This window comes from Salvelinus namaycush, chromosome 3 (genome assembly GCF_016432855.1).
Source record: "Salvelinus namaycush isolate Seneca chromosome 3, SaNama_1.0, whole genome shotgun sequence".
Lineage (NCBI taxonomy): Eukaryota > Metazoa > Chordata > Actinopteri > Salmoniformes > Salmonidae > Salvelinus > Salvelinus namaycush.
The window spans coordinates 95,380,261-95,402,039 of NC_052309.1; the positions used below are offsets into that span (position 1 = coordinate 95,380,261).

General features: G+C 40.4%; 2 protein-coding genes across 2 annotated transcripts in view; one reads left to right on the plus strand and one right to left on the minus strand.

Annotated features, from left to right (window-relative positions):
* LOC120043725 (gastrula zinc finger protein XlCGF57.1-like) overlaps positions 1–21,779 on the plus strand; it is a 714,153-nt gene that overhangs the window by 512,219 nt on the left and 180,155 nt on the right. The gene's annotated exons all lie outside the window — the stretch shown is intronic.
* Positions 3,290–19,873, minus strand: LOC120043712 (zinc finger protein 2 homolog). The gene is made up of 4 exons (XM_038988264.1): positions 19,317–19,873; positions 18,653–18,912; positions 5,203–5,386; positions 3,290–4,799 (listed from the first exon to the last, which is right to left on the minus strand). The coding sequence occupies exons 1-4, from the start codon at positions 19,525–19,527 to the stop codon at positions 3,409–3,411; spliced, it is 2,046 nt and encodes a 681-aa protein (XP_038844192.1). The 5' UTR covers positions 19,528–19,873; the 3' UTR covers positions 3,290–3,408.

Below are 21,779 nucleotides of genomic sequence, written 5' to 3' on the forward strand. Positions count from 1 at the left end.
CTTGGCCAAAACTTACTGAAGCATGTTATTCCTATCACTCTCTATTGACCTCAGCCTAATTACAGGGATCCTCTCAGGATCCCTCACCCTGGAGCCATCTTCCTCTACTACTTTCTTCACTGCCTCAGCATTTAACACCTTCTCCACTACTCTGATCCTGGTAACCTCAACCGGTCTTTCTCTCACCGGACACATCTGATCTCCAGCACCATGTGTACCCCTACAGTTTACACACACAACTTTTTACATCAATACTACTCATTCCTTTCTCTCAGGTTCCCCTGCACACTTCTCACATCTAGGAATCTCCCTGCTACACTGCTGGAAGGAAGTAGTCAAGGAAGGGAGTTTGTGTTTATACAGGAAGTACCGCCCCCACTTACCGTCAACCAATCATTTCAATGTCGAGCTATACGAGCTCGCCAGCTTGTAGTCTTGAAACTCGGAAATTAGATACGTTTGGCTCGTTCAGCCATCCCAATGGGGAAAATTAATGGGGGAAAATGTGGGTTTTGGAATAAACACTGAAAATAAGGTCAGCACAGGCTAAGGAGATCTTATACATTTTGTTCTATGAGATAATAGCAGTCAGTTAATATGAAATTTATATTTTATGAAGCCTTCTGTGCTATTTTTGTTACAAATTCTTCAAAATTCACAAGAAGTGACGTTAGTTGATAAATATTGTAGAACAAAATGTATAAGATCTCCTAAACCTGTTTTTATAACGGTCCTTATTTTCGGCATTTATCCAAACATCCTAAATAAACGCCATTACATTTTCCCCATAGGCTTTGTCCAATGAACCATGGCAAAATTAGTGCCTATAAAAAGATGCCATTACTAGTTCTCTCTTTAGAGCCCCACAGTGTACTAGTCATAATACCCATAAAACCTAGTGCTCGAACAGGGAAATGGTTCCAATTGTTTTCCACCATTCATTTTTCCCATAGGCTTACCTTGGCGAGACATTTTGATTACAGTGTAACTCTCTCTCAGACAAGTTGACCTGATCAGTATAGTCAGCTATATCTACTCGCAAATGCTGATGCAATGCAATGATCTTCACCTTTTCCTGTGTATTTTGGTCCTGTGTCATCCAACCAACACATTACATTATCAAAGTATTTTTGTCTATTTTATGTTTCTATCTGGAAATATTTTTCGCTCGTACCGTCTTCTGACGTTGACATGTAGTGACCTCTCCGAGGAGTGGTGGTCCGGGTGGAGGTGGTAGCCCATTATGGGGTGGGGGTGGGGGTCCAGTCGAGGGTTCTCCCCGCCCGAGAAATGGCATCTTTTTAAAGGTAAAATGTACGATGTTTCAGAACCACATGTCAAACAAAGTTAAAAATGTATAATTTTCGTTTTAAAGCAATGACAGGTCATTCTGATATGTTTCCGAGAGGTCAAAGTTCACATTTCGGTCAATCTGAACATTCTGAAGATGTGTCTGATGGACAGCTGTGAATCTAATATTTCCAATGATATATGATTAAAGGGTAAACATGAGTAATAACCTGATGTACTGTATGCTGACGTTGTCATAGGGTAAAACCTCTATGGGAAAACGGAATGGGATGGAGGGATGGATAGAAATAGTGATAACACACAGAAAGGTACCATTGCTGCAATGATAGAAGACATTTTACACTCTAGGGACATATACATTGTCACCCCGAGTGAGCCTGAACAAGCCCCCTGGCTCATTGACAACAAGGTCTACAGATAAAGTCAGTACATTTTTTATCAATGTGTATGTGTGTGTGATTGTACAGGTGTACATTTCAATAATTCCATTATTTTCCTTTTAGATGGGTGTTGTTAGATATTACTGTACAGTTGGTGCTTGGAACACAAGCATTTACAATTTGATTATTAGAGTGTGTGTTTGTGTGTGAGTACAGGTGCATAGGTTTGTGTGTCGGTTTGCAATTGGTGGAAGGTGGTATGTGCATTAACATTAGTGAAGTAACACATAAAACATTGGTTTAGGTGTTATTACATGATCGGAAATTCCTTACACTTTCTGTATATGTTCATACAAGTGACCACAGGAAACTTCTTTGGTCAGAGGTTAGTTTGTTTAATATAGTTTGCAACCCGGAGTTTACACTTACAGCAATTTACAAACAAGACACTCAGTTCTCAAGATGGTGTTTTCTCTTTTTATCCCCTACTATGGTTCACCCCGCCCAGGGTGACATCCCTTAACTTTAATACAATATAAACTAATAATGAATAGTTGCTAATACAAAGATGTTTCTGCTAGGCGGAGTTCAGCTTATTGTTATTTGCAGTTTCCCAATCCTCCTTCCTCTTGCCTGACCGAACCCCCTGTCTCATTGACTATAAGAACTACAGATTAATTGTTAATTTAAAAAATATTAAATCAATGCATGTGTCTATAACTGCGTGCTTGTTTGTGTAAGAGTACAAGTGCATAGGTTTGTGTGTGTGGGTTTGTAATTGGTGGAGGGTGGTATGTGCATTAACATTGGTGAAGTAACACATTAAACATTGGTTTAGGTGTTATTACATGATCGGTTGAAGTTATTACATTATTAATTTTAAAAAGTTGTTACCTGATACCAATAACTTATTACATTAAGTGGAAAAGGTTATTACGACAACAATTCAACATTTTATCGTATAAACCAACAACATATTACATTTACCGGTTTTATTACATTATAAATCTAAAAGTTATTACATTAACCGTTCTTACAAGACACAGTATACATAGTTCTTGCCTTGAACTCATGGAAATAATTATCCAATATATTATGGATTAGATTTAGGATCATTTTAATCAATACAGATTTATAAAATACACAATTTAAGTGATAACTTCTTGTTTAGATGATAATGGATTGAATGTATTGATCAATTGAATACATGCATATACACCTATTGTTGAAACCTTATTCTACATAATGACATTTAATAATAATAGTATCATGAGTATATGAAAGAAGATACAATTATCAACATCCCTCCCACACACACACACACAGGTTCCCTATAACATTTCCTATGATAACATTTATCCATTTAGATGAATGTGTGATATTACATAGACACAGTGGAGACCTGATCCCAGATCAGAGCTGCATATTATGCTCCAGAGGTTACCATGGTGATCAGACTGAGGCAACTGTTTAAGAATGGGAGATGGATATGACTGTTCACTGGATGTTTTCTATAGAGCCTTTATTTAGGGATCTGGAACCGGTTCCAGAAGGGAGGGAGATGAAATACAGCAAGTTTGTGCTTTCTGGTGTTTTCTCATTGGCCCTAAATTAACAAAGCTCTTCCCACATAGACAGACATAAGGTTCCTTCTCCAGTGTGTGTTCACTGGTGTGAATAAAGGGTCCATAACTGACTGAAACAATTCCCACACTGATCACAGGAATAAGGCTTCTTTCTCTCCAGCGTGTGTTAGCTTGTGTGATTTCAGGGTCCCTGACTGATTAAAGCTCTTCCCACACTGATCACAGCTATAAGGTTTCTCTCCAGTGTGTGTTCGCCGGTGTCTAGTCAGGGTGGAACCTGAAGCAAAGCTCTTCCCACACTGATCACAGCTATAAGGCTTCTCTCCAGTGTGTGTTCGGTGGTGTGCAGTCAGGGTGGAAGCTAGAGCAAAGCTCATCCCACACTGATAACAGCTAAAAGGCTTCTCTCCAGTGTGTGTTCGGTGGTGTGCAGTCAGGGTGGAAGCTAGAGCAAAGCTCTTTCCACACTGATCACAGCTATAAGGCTTCTCTCCAGTGTGTGTTCGCTGGTGTGAATTCAGGTTATCTGATTGAGCAAAGCTCTTTCCACACTGACCACAGCTATAAGGCTTCTCTCCAGTGTGTATGCGCTGGTGTCTAGTTAGTTTTTCTGATCGAGCAAAGCTCTTCCCGCACTGATCACAGCTATAAGGCTTCTCTCCTGTGTGTATTCGCTGGTGTATAGTTAGTTTTTCTGATACAGCAAAGCTCTTCCCACACTGATCACAGCTATAAGGCTTCTCTCCAGTGTGTGTTCGCTGGTGTACAGTCAGGGAGGAAACTACAGTAAAGCTCTTCCCACACTGACCACAGCTATAAGGCTTCTCTCCTGTGTGTACACGCTGGTGTATGGTTAGGTGTTCTGATAAAGCAAAGCTCTTTCCACACTGACCACAGCTATAAGGCTTCTCTCCAGTATGGATTCGCTGGTGTATAGTTAGTTTTTCTGATCGAGCAAAGCTCTTCCCACACTGACCACAGCTATAAGGCTTCTCTCCTGTGTGTATTTGCTGGTGTGTAGTCAGGTGGCCTGAATTTTTGAAGCTCTTTCCACACTGATCACAGCTATAAGGCTTCTCGCCAGTGTGTGTTCGCTGGTGTGTAGTCAGGTTGCATGACTGATTGAAGCTCTTTCCACACTGATCACAGCTATAAGGCTTCTCTCCAGTGTGTACACGCTGGTGTATGGTTAAGGCTCCTGCACTAACAAAGCTTTTCCCACAATCAAGACAGAGGTAAGGCTTCTCCCCTTCATGAATTCTTACATTAGATTTGAAGGTGTTAGATGCAGCAAAACTCTTCCCACACTGATCACAGTGAATAATGAAGCCACTCTGGCTTGTGAAACTCTTCCCACAGTCAGAGCAGCAGTGGTGATGTTTCTTCCCTGTACGTCCCTGCTGGTGGTTCTTGAGATGTTCTGATCTGGAGACACTCTTCTCTGTCTCGTCAGCAACATGATGTTGTTGAGGCTCCCCAGATGATAAGCCCCTTCCGCTGAGAGAACAACGGTGTGTGTCCCCTGTGAAACAAAGACATTGAATAACTAGGTTTTGGAAATACAGGTCCATAAATAGTGTTATTTTTGTAAAAATTATTTGTTATTTAGCAGACGCTCTTATCCAGAGCGACTTACAGGAGCAATCAGGGTTAAGTACCTTGCTCAAGAGCACAGACAGATGGTTTTACCTAGTTGGCTCAGAGATTCAAACCAGCAACCTTGCGATTACTGGCATTAACCACTAGGCTACCTGCCTCCCTCTTCAATAAATACACTCTATGGCCAGTTTATTAGGAACACGCTCCTCCGTTCACGAAACTGGATTGACAATTTACTGGCCACTGAGTGTATATTGTTTATCAATCAATTAACAGAAGTTACAGAAGCAGATTGTAGTCTCATCCACCCCCCCCATTGTTCTTACTTGATGAAATCAAATCTCCATCTCCCTCCTCGTGTCCTTCTCTCACAGTTCCACTCTGCCCTGGTGTCTTCCTGCAGTCGACCAGCCGCACAGACTCCCTCTTCAGATTCAGCAGTAAGGCGCTACCAGGAGAGTTGTGACCAGGGGACTCTGGCAGGTTGGAGGGGGACGGACTAGCTCTGTCCTGGTGAACACAGGAAGAATTGTACATAGAATATCATTAGACCAAACATTTGATTACTTTAGCCATGCATTCTTATAATATCTCCTGTTTCTTGAAGTGTGCAATCGTTCACTACTTTCCACAAATGTACAGTTTTTTTTTAATTCACTTTAGCACATTTTTCAAATGGATGTGGTTAATATCTTTTTTTTTTTTACTCTTAGTACAAATGCCAAAACTGATAACACTTGTAATGCCCCATTTTATGTTCAGAACCTTTGATTGAACATTCATTTGAGTTGAACACATCTTTCACCCCTGAGTTAGTCTTGGTTAACCCAGAACTAAAGTCTCACATAATTGGTCAGCCGCTCGGTTAAGTTCTGGGTTCATTCATGTTAGGAGAGATTAGGAGATGCTAGAACGGGGAGAAGAACCAGAATGTGGAGCTCCTCTCGATCTTGATATGGGCCGAATGTCCCCTCCCCTTCCGAAATGTGAAAGATGGTAACACCTGCGAAATACCCAAACACCAGAACTACTGCTGCTAATTATCCCAGTTGCAGCATGTTGAGAAAAATGTCAGTCTCATAGTTTCAGTATTCTTATACAGTACATACATAGAAGAAACCATCATATATAGGGGTATTGTGGCATGTAGTAGAAACCTACAGTAAAAAGGTATTGGTGTAGCCTGGTGAGATTTCTGCCCCATGCAACATTGCTCAAGATCCACTTTTCTATGTGACTTATTACTGTAACAGCATCCTCATCTAAAATCATCAGCTTACAGCGTATCAACAACATCAAATCACATTTTATTTGTCACATACACATGGTTAGCAGATGTTAATGCGAGTGTAGCGAAATGCTTGTGCTTCTAGTTCCGACCACCATGCAGTAATATCTAACAAGTGTGGTAGTTATTGTTACATATAGGGACAGATATAATACTATAGATCAAAGACATATGTACATTAGACCACAAGAGGAGAAGGCGACTCTTGAGTGCATTTGCCATTCTGGAAAGAACAGGAAACCAAAGATTAACAGACATAAGTGAATGGCCACAGGCTGGAAAGAACAGGAAACCAAAGATTAACAGACATAAGTATATTACTCAAGGCCATAAGTGCTTAGGGTAAGATAGACATATATTATTTTTAGGACACGAAAGGGTCCTGCCACCATTGCAATTTAATCAAGAGCGGATATAGGCATTATTGGGCATGAACAAGCAGGAAGCCTGAACTGAAAGATAATGGTGGCAGATGACCTGAGGGAAGTAACTTCATTAACATGTGGGATGGACTCATATGCTGTGTGTGTATAAAGACAGAGCCAGTGCTCTGGGAAAGTGTGTGTTCCGCGGACCATCTTGGCTTCTGATATACTTGTATTAAAAGCCTATATTGAATTCACAAGTTCTTGTAAGTGTTATATTTTGAAACAATTATCCACCACACAAGTAATCTAACAATTTCACAACAACTACCTTATACACACAAGTGTAAAGGAATGAATAAGAATATGTACATAAAAATATATGGATGAGCGATGACCGAACGGCATAGGCAAGATGCAGTAGATGGTACAGTGTACAGTATATACATATGAGATGAGTAATGTAGGGTATGTAAACATTATATAAAGTGGCATTGTTTAAAGTGGCTAGTGATACATTTATTACATCCAATTTTTTATTATTAAAGTGACTAGAGATTTGAGTGGCAGCAGCCAATCAATATTAGTGATGGCTGTTTAACAGTCTGATGGCCTTGAGATAGAAGCTGTTTTTCAGTCTCTCAGTCCCAGCTTTGATGCACCTGTACTGACCTCGCCTTCTGGATGATAGCGGGGTGAACAGGCAGTGGCTCGGGTGGTTGTTGTCCTTGATGATCTTTTTGGCCTTCCTGTGACATCGGGTGTTGTAGGTGTCCTGGAGGGCAGGTAGTTTGCCCCCGGTGATGCGTTGTGCAGACCTCACTACCCTCTGGAGAGCCTTACGGTTGTGGACGGAGCAGTTGCCGTACCAGACGGTGATACAGCCCGACAGGATGCTCTCGATTGTGCATCTGTAAAAGTTTGTGAGTGTTTTTGGTGACGCTGTTGCGCCTTCTTCACCACGCTGTCTGTGTGGGTGGACCATTTCAGTTAGTCCATGATGTGAATGCCGAGGAACTTAAAACGTTTCACCTTCTCCACTGCTGTCCCGTCAATGTGGATAGGGGGGTGCTCCTTTTGTTGTTTTCTGATCATCTCTTTTATTTTCCTGACACCACACTCCGAGGGCCCTCACCTCCTCTCTGTAGATTGTCTTGTCGTTGTTGGTAATCAAGCCTAGTGTCGTCTGCAAACGTGATGATTGAGTTGGAGGCGTGCATGGCCACACAGTCATGGGTGGACAGGGAATACAGGAGAGGGCTGAGAACGCACCCTTGTGGGGCCCCAGTGTTGAGGATCAGCGGGGTGGAGATGTTGTTTCCTACCCTCACCACCTGGGGGCGGCCCATCAGGAAGTCCAGGACCCAGTTGCACAGGGCGGGGTCGAGACCCAGGGTCTCGAGCTTAATGGAGGGTACTATGGTGTTAAATGCTGAGCTGTAGTCGATGAACAGCATTCTTACATAGGTATTCCTCTTGTCCAGAGGGGTTAGGACAGTGTAGTGTGATTGCGATTGCGTCGTCTGTGGACCTATTGGGGCAGTAAGCAAATTGGAGTGGGTCTAAGGTGTCAGGTAGGGTGGACGTGATATGATCCTTGACTAGTGTCTCAAAGCACTTCATGATGACGGAAGTGAGTGCTACGGGGCGATTGTCATTTAGCTCAGTTACCTTAGCTTTCTTGGGAACATGAACAGTGATGGCCCTCTTGAAGCATGTGGGAACAGCAGACTGGGATAAGGATTGATTGAATATGTCCGTAAACACGCCAGCCAGCTGGTCTGCGCATGCTCTGAGGACGCGGCTAGGGATGCCGTCTGGGCCGGCAGCCTTGCGAGGGTTAACACGTTTAAATGTTTTACTCACATTGGCTGCGGTGAAGGAGAGCCCACGGAGGTTTTGGTAGCGGGCCGTGTCGGTGGCAATGTATTTTTCTCAAAGAAGTTGTTTACCTTGTCTGCGAGCAAGACATCGTGTTCTGTGATAGGGCTGGTTTTCTTTTTGTAGTCCGTGATTGACTGTAGACCCTGCCACATACCTCTCGTGTCTGAGCTGTTGAATTGCGACTCTACTTTGTCTCTATACTGACGCTTAGCTTGTTTGATTGCCTTGCGGAGGGAATAGCTACACTGTTTGTATTCGGTCATGTTTCCGGTCGCCTTGCCCTTATTTAAAGCAGTGGTTTGCGCTTTCAGTTTTGCGCGAATGCTGCCATCAATCCACAGTTTCTGGTTGGGGAAGGTTTTAATAGTCGCTGTGGGCACTTGCTAATAAACTCGCTCACCGAATCAGCGTATTCATCAATGTTATTGTCCGACGCTATGCGGAACATATCCCAGTCCACGTGATCGAAGCAGTCTTGAAGCGTGAAATCAGATTTGTCGGACCAGCGTTGAACAGACCTGAGCACGGGCGTTTCCTGTTTTAGTTTCTGTCTATAGGCTGGGAGCAACAAAATGGAGTCGTGGTCAGATTTTCCGACAGGAGGGCGGGGGAGGGTTTTGTATGCGTCGCGGAAGTTAGAGTAACAATGATCCAGGATTTTGCCAGCCCGGTTGCGCATTCGATATGCTGGTAAAATTTAGGGAGCTTTGTTTTCAGATTAGCCTTGTTAAAATCCCCAGCTACAATAAATGCAGCTTCAGGATATGTGGTTTCCAGTTTACATAGAGTCCAATGAGGTTCTTTCAGGGCCGTCGATGTGTCTGCTTGGGGGGGGGGATATACACGACTGTGATTATAATCAAAGAGAATTATCTTGGCAGATAATGCGGTCGGCATTTGATTGTAAGGAATTCTAGGTCAGGTGAACAAAAGGACTTGAGTTCCTGTATGTTGTCATGATCACACCACGTCTCATTAATCATAAGGCATACACCCCCACCCTTCTTCTTACCAGAGAGACGTTTGTTTCAGTCGGCGTGATGCGTGAAGAAACCAGGTGGCTGTACCGACTCTGATAACGTATCCCGAGTCAGCCATGTTTCCGTGAAACAAAGAACGTTACAATCTCTGATGTCTCTCTGAAAGGCAACCCTTGCTCGGATTTCATCTACCTTGTTGTCAAGAGACTGGACATTGGCGAGTAGTATACTCGGGAGCGGTGCGCCCGTCTACGGATCCTGACCAGAAGACCGCTCCGTCTGCCCCTTCTGCGGCGCCGTTGTTTTGGGTCGCCGGCTGGGATCCGATCCATTGTCCTGGGTGGTGGACCAAACAGAGGATCCGCTTCGGGAAAGTCGTATTCCTGGTCGTAATGTTGGTAAGTTGACGTTGCTCTTATATCCAATAGTTCTTCCCGGCTGTATGTAATAAAACTTCAGATTTCCTGAGGTAACAATGTAAGAAATAATACATAAAAAAAACAAAATACTGCATAGATTCCTAAGAACGCGAAGTGAGGCGGCCATCTCTGTCGGCGCCGGAACATTCAGATAATGAGTGGAATAAACTATAATTTACCAGCCAAGTATTTCAGCAGTACATTGTACACTACACCATCATTTTAAATGGTATTACAAAGTGACCCACTTTGCCCTACTGGCTGAAGAAGGATGATGTAGTATTTACAGCCATATCCATAAATTATTTGGTTTTACCTTAACCCTAAATTAAATGAATGTCAATTTATACAGTTTTCAAACTGTATGTAAACTCGACACTATACAATTTTGGTTTCGTAGTTCAGTTTTTAGCAATTTGATTAAATGATAGTTAAATGAATTGTTAACAAATGACAGGAAAATATTTTCAAAAGTAATCAATATGTTTTATACCAGTCATTTCCTTTCAAATCAGTGAATGGAAGTAAAAAAGTGCTCACTTTAGGAGGGTGGAAAGACAATTAGGGATTCGGTAACATAGTATCTAGGTAGAAGTGGAGCTAGTGTGAGGGCCATGTGTGCTAAAAAAACAAAAAATACATGTAAGCCTACCAAAAAACAAACAAAAACATTATGTAACACTATAAAGAAATTGCTCCACCATTTCCTGGTTGCTACATTATTTATAGTTCGCCTAATTTCAGTTTGTGACAAAACAAGCAAGTATAGTGTATTGAATCATTGCAGCATCTAAACTGCTTTTAAATATATTTTCCATAACCCAAACTATTGTATTTTCAGCTGTTCGAAGCTTGTGTACAAAACCGAAAGTAAAAAGAATACAAATCAGTTTGTCACACATGAAATCAATCAATCATTAGTTAATTTCATCACACAGACGAGTCATTCATGCTTTAAAATGCAATCAAGCATTTTAGTTTTAAAACAAAGTAACAAAGGGAGCTTGGAATAATTAGCCTAAACAATAACTAAACGGCAATTCACTAACTGTTTTTAGTCTTTGCTGTAATAAAAGCTTAATATATTGTTCTTTAGAATAGACTCTGGTACACTGATTTTAGTTGACTTTATTCAAAGACATAGGGTGTGTCTATATATGGAAAAAATACACGTTGACATTTCAACCAATCGATTGGTCGAAAAAACAGACTACTCTCGGTCGACCAAGATCTTTTTAGTCAGGGACTTGCATAACTCCAAATACAGGTGTGTCAAGCTTGTAGTGTCATACCCAAGACTCGACGCTGTAATCGCTGCCAAAGGTGCTTCAAAGTACTGAGTAAATGGTCAGAATACTAAATAAATGTTTATTTTTTTATACATTTCCAAAAATGTCAAAAACCTGTTTTCAGTTTGTCATTATGGGGTATAGTGTGTAAATTGATGAGTCAATAAACATTACATTAATTTTAGAATAAGGCTGTAACGTAACAAAATGTGGGGAAGAAGTGAAGAGGGTCGGAATACTTTCCAAATGCACTGTAGCTACCATAAAGTGACCATTTGATTGAAAAAACATCGTATTGACTAAGTTTGTAGCTCCAACAGATTCTCACTTCCACGTGCACATTTTCGTCCATTAGCAACCAACGATGAGCAAATTTTTTGTAGCATTTCTGACATCTTTTCAGCCGGATCTCCGAGTTATATTCAAACGGGTCAGTAACTCTGTTGCTCTGGAACAATACAGTTACTATTAGCTAAAATTAGCTTATTTGCCCAAAGTCCAGCAGCTAGCCTCTGTAGCTAGCTAGGTAACACCAGTCAGCTGAAAGCTAGCTAGCTAATGAACGGGCAAAGAAAGGTAGCTAGCTATATTTGTTTATGGGAGGTTTGATACACATATAACAAAGCCATTCGGCAGGTAAAGCCAGGCAACAACAGCTGACCTAGACACATAAGGAAGCTAATGATAGCTAATTCACTTCCAAATGCCAGTCCTACATTTTTCCACAAAACATAGCTAGCTAGCTAACTACATCAGTTCAAAACCAACACCAAACGTTGGGCATATTGCCACGCTGCTAGCTTATGCAATGCAATTGCAATTGGCTTTTGCAACACTAGCTAGTTCTATAGTCCAAGCTATGGTAAGAGCTAGGCATTTGACAGGCTTCATTCTTTTTACAGCTCCGATCTGGATGGGGGACTAGTCCATGTGTAGGATATTTGTCAACAACTCTGCAGTGCACGCTGTTCCAGCTGTGTGGTGCTTGGGTTGGGGAACGGGGCTAATGCCCCCGAAACCACAGAGGTAAAGTTGGTTTTATATTCGGATTTCGACGGACATTCGACAAAAGCCATTTTAATTCACCATTTGTCACAGAAACATCAAACTATGTATGATGTATTCTATAAATGTCTAACATACGTTTACAACATTGGTTTCGAGGAAAAATTCAAGGTTTGATTTGATAGAAATACATAATATATAAAATGCAATTTAAAGCGGTATAAATGAATAACGTTTTCACTGATTATGACAGAATCATCAAACTAGGTCTGATTTATTCTATAAATGTCTAGTATACTTTTACAACCTTTGTTTGGAGGAAACATTCCAGTTTTGATTTGATAGAGGGCATGTAGTCTGTCTATATTTATATATTACCATGGGAATTGAAAGATACTAGAGGGTGGATAACAAAAAATCCACTACTATAAGAAGTGGACAGTACATGTTTTGTTGTTGGGCTAAATGTTTACATTATGATTTGTCTCTGAACTGTATGTGAACCCCTCTGCAATCTACTGGCACTAATCATTAAAACCTAGGACTTCAACCAGGCATAAAAATGTGGTCCTCTTTTTTTTCTTCCAGTCTTCAATATGAAGCAAGACTGCTCAATGTGTGCTTTGCATCATCCAGAGAAAACTGAAGATCATCTGACCAACTGGGTTTGTCTTTGTGTAATATAACAGTAGGCTCATGTAGTTTCATCCTTCAAGACATTTAGAAGTATGAAACTTTGTCTTGAAACTTTATTGTAATGTTTGATATTACAACATTAAAGTGTGATACCTTTTTTCCCAAAATGTCTGCCTTTATGACTATACGATTTATATTGCCTGAATACTCAACGATGATTAACTTCTGTCAGGGTTGTGGTCAAATGCATGTCATTTAAAGTCAATTTAGCAATTGAACAAAAATCCAATTCAATTTGAAAATGTTCCTGATTGCAAAAGCATGTAACATAATTTGGGTATTCCAGAACTGTAATTTACATGGAAATAAACATAACCCTGTTTTATGTTTTTAATACTGCAGATAGAATGCTCTGTGTGCCAGAGATGGTACCATTCAGCTTGTCTGGGGATGACAAAGAAGGACTTCAACAAAGCCAAAATAGAAAATGATTGGAAGGGGCCTCTTTGCTGTTAAATTAGAGACATATAAATAAATAACTGTTGTGCCTTTTAACTACTTTAAAATGTGGAACTGTTGCACTAAAAATGCAAACATTGATTTGGCATACAATTTAAGATTGTAAACATTGTCTGACTTCATATAGAACAAATTGCACTTGAAATTAACATTTCTTTAAAGTTATTGCAAATAAATGCATATTTTTCACTTTTTTCTGCGACAATCACTGAATTAGTTATTGAATTCTTCATCTTTAATATATATATATATATTTGAGATTTTATGTATTTCTATCAAATCAAAAGTAGAATTATTCCTCAAAACAAAGGTTGTAAAAGTATGCTTGACATTTGTAGAATAAATCATATCTAGTTTGATGATTCTGTGACAAACGGTAAATTAGTTATTGATTTTATACCGCTTTAAATGTCTTTTGGCGAATGTCTGTTGAATGCCAGAATATAAAACCAACTTTACCGCAGTCCCGAAACCCTGATTATATAAATCTATACGATGCACAACGGCAACACTTTAGGCTAGAGGCAAGCTGTAAAAGGCACAAGGAAGGTAAGCCTCTATTGTACATGGGGATTTCTTTGTTTAGTATCAATGGCTGAGTTATATGACCTTAAGGTACACAACCTTTAATTCAATGACAACCATTTTCCTTAGCTTTCAATGGGAAGTGAGACCGTCACAATTAATTGAGCTATTCACATAGTGAAAGCTGGAGACAATTACCTTTGACTATCCATGGTCAATTCTAAACATACTTCAACAGTTAGTTCAAAACTGATTTTAGCTATTAGAGCGCAACAGCCAGCAGACTGTATATTCTCATTTTAATCTGACGTCTAGAATTTGTAACAGAAATTCTGAATCCAGATGTCTTTGTTCCAATGTTTTTTCAAGTTCAAATGTAAAAAACTATATATCGAAACTATTTTATTTTAGACATATATGATATTGGGATTACTCGGAATATCACACATGGACATTTCCTATGGCCGGATATGGAATCATTCAATATCCTGAGGTGTGACACCCTATTTTCTCTCTTCATGTTGATCAATACTGACTGTATACATTGCATATCTGTGTTTCCTCAGCACATTCAAGACATGAAGCTTCTCTTGTTTGAGGTCCATATATTAATCTTGATATGCTGAAAATAAGGAGCATTTCTGAGTTTTCAGCAAAGGCTCAATAATTAGACAAATATGAAATTCATTATTTTATTCAAATAATTTATGGATTCCCTCCTGATATCATACATGGTATGGCCAGATATTGACTCATTATATATCATGAGATAGGCCTATTTCTGATATGATGACAAATACTGACAGTAGGCCTACATTGTATATTTTCTCAGCACATACAATGCATATGCTCTTGACTGAGGTCTACATCAGGATCTTGATATGCTAAATAAGGACCATTTCTGATGCTTATTTGCGCTGAGAACATGCTCAATAATTTGACTAATATTAACTCCATATCATTCTTTGATTCATTGTTGTATTACCTCTGCATAAAGACCCGGGAAAACACAAGCTAAAAGCACCATAACTGGTAGCCTAGCAACAAGAATCACCTATTTTCAACCGCCTTTTTTATTTGGGCGCCACAAATTAGTGTGTAAACGGTGTGTGTGGTCAAACTGACACCTGGAGAAACAAAGTGAAGTGTTCAGAAAATACCTCCAGGAGGTTAACCGGTGGCTTCAAAGCCTCAATGGCCAATACGTAGCATCAGCAATCCAGGGTTTATATACATCACTGGTGTAGCCGATGCCTAATTATTTCTCCCTGGTTCTGACTTGACCTGCCGGTTGAGCATTGTCTTGTATCATCAATCTGTGTGCGATGAGCTAGTAGGCTACTTGGCTGAAATTACCACCATGGTTTCTTTTGTCCTGCTGTTCAAATCGAACTCATGGATGTGGAAGATCACACGTGAAAACTGGACCTAGATATTTTATACACCACAATAGGTATACTATTAATAAAAGTCAACCAAACTTACCCGATCCATCGTGGAAGCTGACGTTACTGTAATCTTTAAAAAAATAAAAATAAATAAACGACGCTAAATGTGTACGCTACAGTTACTTTCTTTGTCACAACGTTCAGATCAAGAAAAGCTCGACCACAACTTTATAAATATCAAAACTCCATTTTAGTTGTGACAAATTAGCGTCTCGTGTAGACTAATCTTACATTAGAAACATCCTGCAAAAGCCTGTGAAATATATTTGGATTGAAAACTAGATAGAGGATGGTAACAAAGTACTTCCTGTTGATGCTTTTCGGCTTCTTCTGTGGTGTTTAAGAGGTGCCGCCACCTACTGTACATAGTCATCAACACCTCTCTTCAAGTGGGTGAGGCGGTTTAGGGAGTCATTATGCTAGAAAATACTTTTGTATTATATCATGAATCTATTTAAACTGTACATTACATGTTTCACTGTTTCAGAATCATCCTGAATGATAGTAAATGCATTATGTCCACGTGTGGACAAATAAACCTCACATAGCAAATAAGCCATTCGTTTTTTGATTGACCAAATTCAACACATTTTCATTGACCTCCACACAAAAACTCCTTGCCTGGTTGAGCGAAAAAACGTCACCTGCTGGAAGGCGACAGATTTTCCCTCGAGTTGGGCCTCTCTCTTTGCCTCTTCTCTGACAACGTTCTCTTCGAGCGTCCACATATTTTTTATTGGCTGAGGCCCAGTAAGTGTCCTCGTAAATAAATACCGATTAGCGCTGCGCCATCCTTGCGGTGAAACAGTAAAGTCCGATGTATGTTCAATCTGACATCTGCAGTGGCCATACAGCATTTACAGCGATGCAACCTTGGCAGAAGTCAGGACATTCATACTTGCTGCGCTTCACGGAGCAGAGCTGTTGTGAAGGAAGGGGTCTTCTTCTTCTTTGGTATTATGACGGTCTGCAAACAATTGTTACAGATACACGACTCCAAATGATTTGTCTATTTATCAGCCTACTATTCCGTAATGAATAGAAATAATGATAACAGGGCAGAAATTCCTTACACTTTCTGTATATGTTCATACAAGTGACCACAGGAAACTTCTTTGATCAGAGGTTAGTTTGTTTAATAAGGTTTGCAACCCGGAGTTTACACTTACAGCAATTTACAAACAAGACACTCAGTTCTCAAGATGGTGTTTTCTCTTTTTATCCCCTACTATGGTTCACCCCGCCCAGGGTGACATCCCTTAACTTTAATACAATATAAACTAATAATGAATAGTTGCTAATACAAAGATGTTTCTGCTAGGCGGAGTTCAGCTTATTGTTATTTGCAGTTTCCCAATCCTCCTTCCTCTTGCCTGACCGAGCCCCCTGTCTCTATGACTATAAGAACTACAGATTAATTGTTAATTTAAAAAATATTAAATCAATGCATGTGTCTATAACTGCGTGCTTGTTTGTGTAAGAGTACAAGTGCATAGGTTTGTGTGTGTGGGTTTGTAATTGGTGGAGGGTGGTATGTGCATTAACATTGGTGAAGTAACACATTAAACATTGGTTTAGGTGTTATTACATGATCGGTTGAAGTTATTACGTTATAAATTTTAAAAAGTTGTTACCTGATACCAATAACTTATTACATTAAGTGGAAAAGGTTATTACGACAACAATTCAACATTTTATCAGATAAACCAACAAGATATTACATTTACCGGTTTTATTACATTATAAATCTAAAAGTTATTACATTAACCGTTGTTACAAGACACAGTATACATAGTTCTTGCCTTGAACTCATGGAAATAATTATCCAATATATTATGGATTAGATTTGGGATCATTTTAATCAATACAGATTTATAAAATACACAATTTAAGTGATAACTTCTTGTTTAGAAGATAATGGATTGAATGTATTGATCAATTGAATACATGAATATACACCTATTGTTGAAACATTATTCTACATAATGACATTTCATAATAATAGTATCATGAGTATATGGAAGAATATACAACTATCAACATCCCTCCCACACACACACACAGGTTCCCTATAACATTTCCTATGATAACATTTATCCATTTAGATCAATGTGTGATATTACATAGACACAGTGGAGACCTGATCCCAGATCAGAGCTGCATATTATGCTCCAGAGGTTACCATGGTGATCAGACTGAGGCAACTGTTTAAGAATGGGAGATGGATATGACTGTTCACTGGATGTTTTCTACTGAGCCTTTATTTATGGATCTGGAACCGGTGCCAGAAGGGAGGGAGAAGAAATACAGCAAGTTTGTGCTTTCTGGTGTTTTCTCATTGGCCCTAAATAAACAAAGCTCTTCCCACATAGACAGGCATAAGTTTCCTTCTCCAGTGTGTGTTCACTGGTGTGAATAAAGGGTTCATAACTGACTGAAACAATTCCCACACTGATCACATGAATAAGGCTTCTTTCTCACCAGCGTGTGTTAGCTTGTGTGATTTCAGGGTCCTTGACTGATTAAAGCTCTTCCCACACTGATCACAGCTATAAGGCTTCTCTCCTGTGTGTACACGCTGGTGTATGGTTAGGTGTTCTGATAAAGCAAAGCTCTTTCCACACTGACCACAGCTATAAGGCTTCTCTCCAGTGTGTATGCGCTGGTGTGTAGTTAGATTTTCTGATCGAGCAAAGCTCTTCCCACACTGATCACAGCTGTAAGGCTTCTCTCCAGTGTGTGTTGCCTGGTGTCTAATCAGGGAGGAAACTACAGAAAAGCTCATTCCACACTGATCACAGCTATAAGGTTTCTCTCCTGTGTGTGTTCGCTGGTGTACATTCCGGTATACTGATTGAGAAAAGCTCTTCCCACACTGACCACAGCTATAAGGCTTCTCTCCTGTGTGTGTTCGCTGGTGTAAATTCCGGTTTACTGATTGAGAAAAGCTCTTCCCACACTGACCACAGCTATAAGGCTTCTCCCCTGTGTGTATTCGCTGGTGTACAGTTAGTTTTTCTGATACAGCAAAGCTCTTCCCACACTGACCACAGCTATAAGGCTTCTCTCCTGTGTGTATTCGCTGGTGTCTAGTTAGTTTTCCTGATACAGCAAAGCTCTTTCCACACTGATCACAGCTATAAGGCTTCTCTCCAGTGTGTGTTCGCAGGTGTACAGTCAGGGTGGAAGCTACATCAAAGCTCTTCCCACATAGACAAAGATGAGGTCTCTCTCCAGTGTGTATTAGCTGGTGTCTAGTCAGGGAGGAAGCTTGAGGAAAGCTCTTCCCACACTGATCACAGCTATAAGGCTTCTCTCTAGTGTGTACACGCTGGTGTATGGTTAAGGCTCCTGCACTAACAAAACTTTTCCCACAATCAAGGCAGAGGTAAGGCTTCTCCCCTGTATGAATTCTTACATTAGATTTGAAGGTGTTAGATGCAGCAAAACTCTTCCCACACTGATCACAGTGAATAATGAAGCCACTCTGGCTTGTGAAACTCTTCCCACAGTCAGAGCAGCAGTAGTGATGTTTCTTCCCTGTACGTCCCTGCTGGTATTTCTTGAGATGTTCTGATCTGGAGACACTCTTCTCTGTCTCCTCAGCAACATGATGTTGTTGAGGCTCCCCAGATGATAAGCCCCTCCCACTGAGAGAACAACGGTACGGTGTTTCCCCTGTAAAACAATAACATTAAATAACTAGGTTTTGGAAATATAAGTCCATAAATAATATACATGTTTTTTATTTTTAAAAATCTGTTATTTAGCAGACGCTCTTATCCAGAGTGACTTACAGGAGCAATCAGGGTTAAGTACCTTGCTCAAGAGCACAGACAGATGTTTTACCTAATTGGCTCAGAGATTCAAATCAGCAACCTTGCGAATACTGGCATTAACCACTAGGCTACCTGCCTCCCTCTTTAATAAATACTCTATGGCCAGTTTATTAGGAACACGATCCTCCGTTCACGAAACTGAATCGACAATTTACTGTCCACTGAGTGTATATTGTTTATCAATCAATTAACAGAAGTTACAGAAGCAGATTGTAGTCTCATCCACCCCCCCATTGTTCTTACTTGATGAAATCAAATCTCCATCTCCCTCCTCGTGTCCTTCTCTCACAGTTCCACTCTGCCATGGTGTTTTCCTGCAGTCGACCAGCCGCACAGACACCCTCTTCAGACTCAGCAGGAAGGCGCTACCGGGAGAGTTGTGACCAGGGGACTCCGGCAGGTTGGAGGGGGACGGGCTAGCTCTGTCCTGGTGACCACAGGAAGTATTGTACATAGAATATCATTAGACCAATTTGTTTTATTACTTTAGTCCAAATCTCTGATTGATGGCTGCATCCTTATAATACCTCCTTTCTCCTGAAGTGTGTCATCGTTCATTACTTTCCACAAATGTCTTGTATATTTCACTTTGGCAAATTTTTCAAAATGGAATTGGAATATTTTTTACAAAATGTAAAAACGTATAAAACTTGATGGTAGAACAAAGAGCAGAACCGAATCGAAAAGCTCCACCCCCCCTTTCAAGATACGGGCCGAATGTCGCCTCCCCTTCCAACGTGTGAAAGATGGTAACACCTGCTAAATCATGGTTTGTTCAAATAACCAATGATGAAAAACCTAAACACCAGAACTACTGCTGCTCGTTATCCCACTTGGAGCATGTTGAGAAACATGTCAGTCTTATAGTTTCAGTATCCTTATACAGTACATACATAGAAGAACCATCAGATATAGGGGTATTGTAACATGTAGTAGAAACCTACAGTAAAAAGGTATTGGTGTAGCCTGGTGAAATTTCTGCCCCATGCAACATTGTTCAAGATCCACTTTTCTATGTGACTTGTTACTGTAACAGCAGCCACATCTAAAAATCAACAACATTCAGATAATGAGTGGAATAAACTGTAATTTCACACCCAAGTATTTCTACACCATCATTTCAAATTTCATTTTTTTTTTTAATACTGTACGTAAACTTGACACTTTATAATTTTGCTTTCGTAATTCAGTTTTTAGCAGTTTGATTAAATTATAGTTAAATGTATTGTTAACAAATGACAGGAACATCATTGTACTTACAGTTACGAAAATCTACAACATATTTATGAAAATTGTACCAAAGAGAAAAAAAACGGCATTGGATTGGTGGAGTCATGGGCTAGTGGGAGAATCCACCATATGTTTAATAACAGACATTTCCTTTCAAATCAGTTAAGGGATAGTGAACAAATGCACAGTTAGGGAGGACAGAAAGATAACTAGGGATTCTCATATCGTCTGAGATTCCCAAAGATTGGAAAGCTGCCGCGGTCATCCCCCTCTTCAAAGGGGGTGACACTCTAGACGCAAACTGCTACAGACCTATATCTATCCTACCCTGTCTTTCTAAGGTCTTCGAAAGCCAAGTTAACAAACAGATTACCGACCCTTTCGAATCCCACCGTACCTTCTCCACTATGCAATCTGGTTTCAGAGCTGGTCATGGGTTGACCTCAGCCACGCTCAAGGTACTAAACGACATCATAACCGCCATCGATAAGAGACATTACTGTGCAGCCGTATTCATCGACCTGGCCAAGGCTTTCGACTCTGTCGATCACCACATTCTTATTGGCAGACTCGACAGCCTTGGTTTTTCAAATGACTGCCTCGCCTGGTTTACCAACTACTTCTCTGATAGAGTTCAGTGTGTCAAATCGGAGGGCCTGTTGTCCGGACCTCTGGCAGTCTCTATGGGTGTGCCACAGGGTTAAATTCTCGGGCCGACTCTCTTCTCTGTATACATCAGTGATGTTGCTCTTGCTGCTGGTGATTCTCTGATCCACCTCTACGCAGACAACACCATTCTGTATACTTCTGGCCCCTCTTTGGACACTGTGTTAACTAACCTCCAGACGAGCTTGAATGCCCTACAACTCTCCTTCCGTGGCCTCCAACTGCTCTTAAACGCAAGTAAAACGAAATGCATGCTATTCAATCGATCACTGCCCGCACCTGCTCGCCCGTCCAGCATCACAGCTGAATATGAAAGAGGTTTTAATACAACAGATGAAAACTGATTGGTGGTCCAACCTAAAGTCTGATACACTGTCAGATCTCTTTATGGTCCAGCTGTCCTCTCCAGAGATCAGGGAGTATGATCCGATAAAAGCTGTGATGCTGTGGCACCAGGACTCTGTCAGGAGCAGGAGGCCAGACTTCATGGACCGTGCAAAGAGGCTGATTGTGGTAGAGAGTGAGGAGTCTGAGGTTTAAGTTGATTACAATTAGTAAGCATCTGATAGGTTTACAAAACCTTCAAATTTACTTTTGTTTGATCCTTAAGTACATTTAATAGCAAATACTTCAGTAGAATTTTGAGTTCAAGACTTCTTCAGTTGTATTCACTACTCTGGACGGCTCTGACTTAGAATAGGTGGACATCTACAAATACCTGGGTGTCTTGTTAGACTGTAAACTCTCCTTCCAGACTCACATAAAACATCTCCAATCCAAAATTAAATCTAGAATCGGCTTCCTATATCA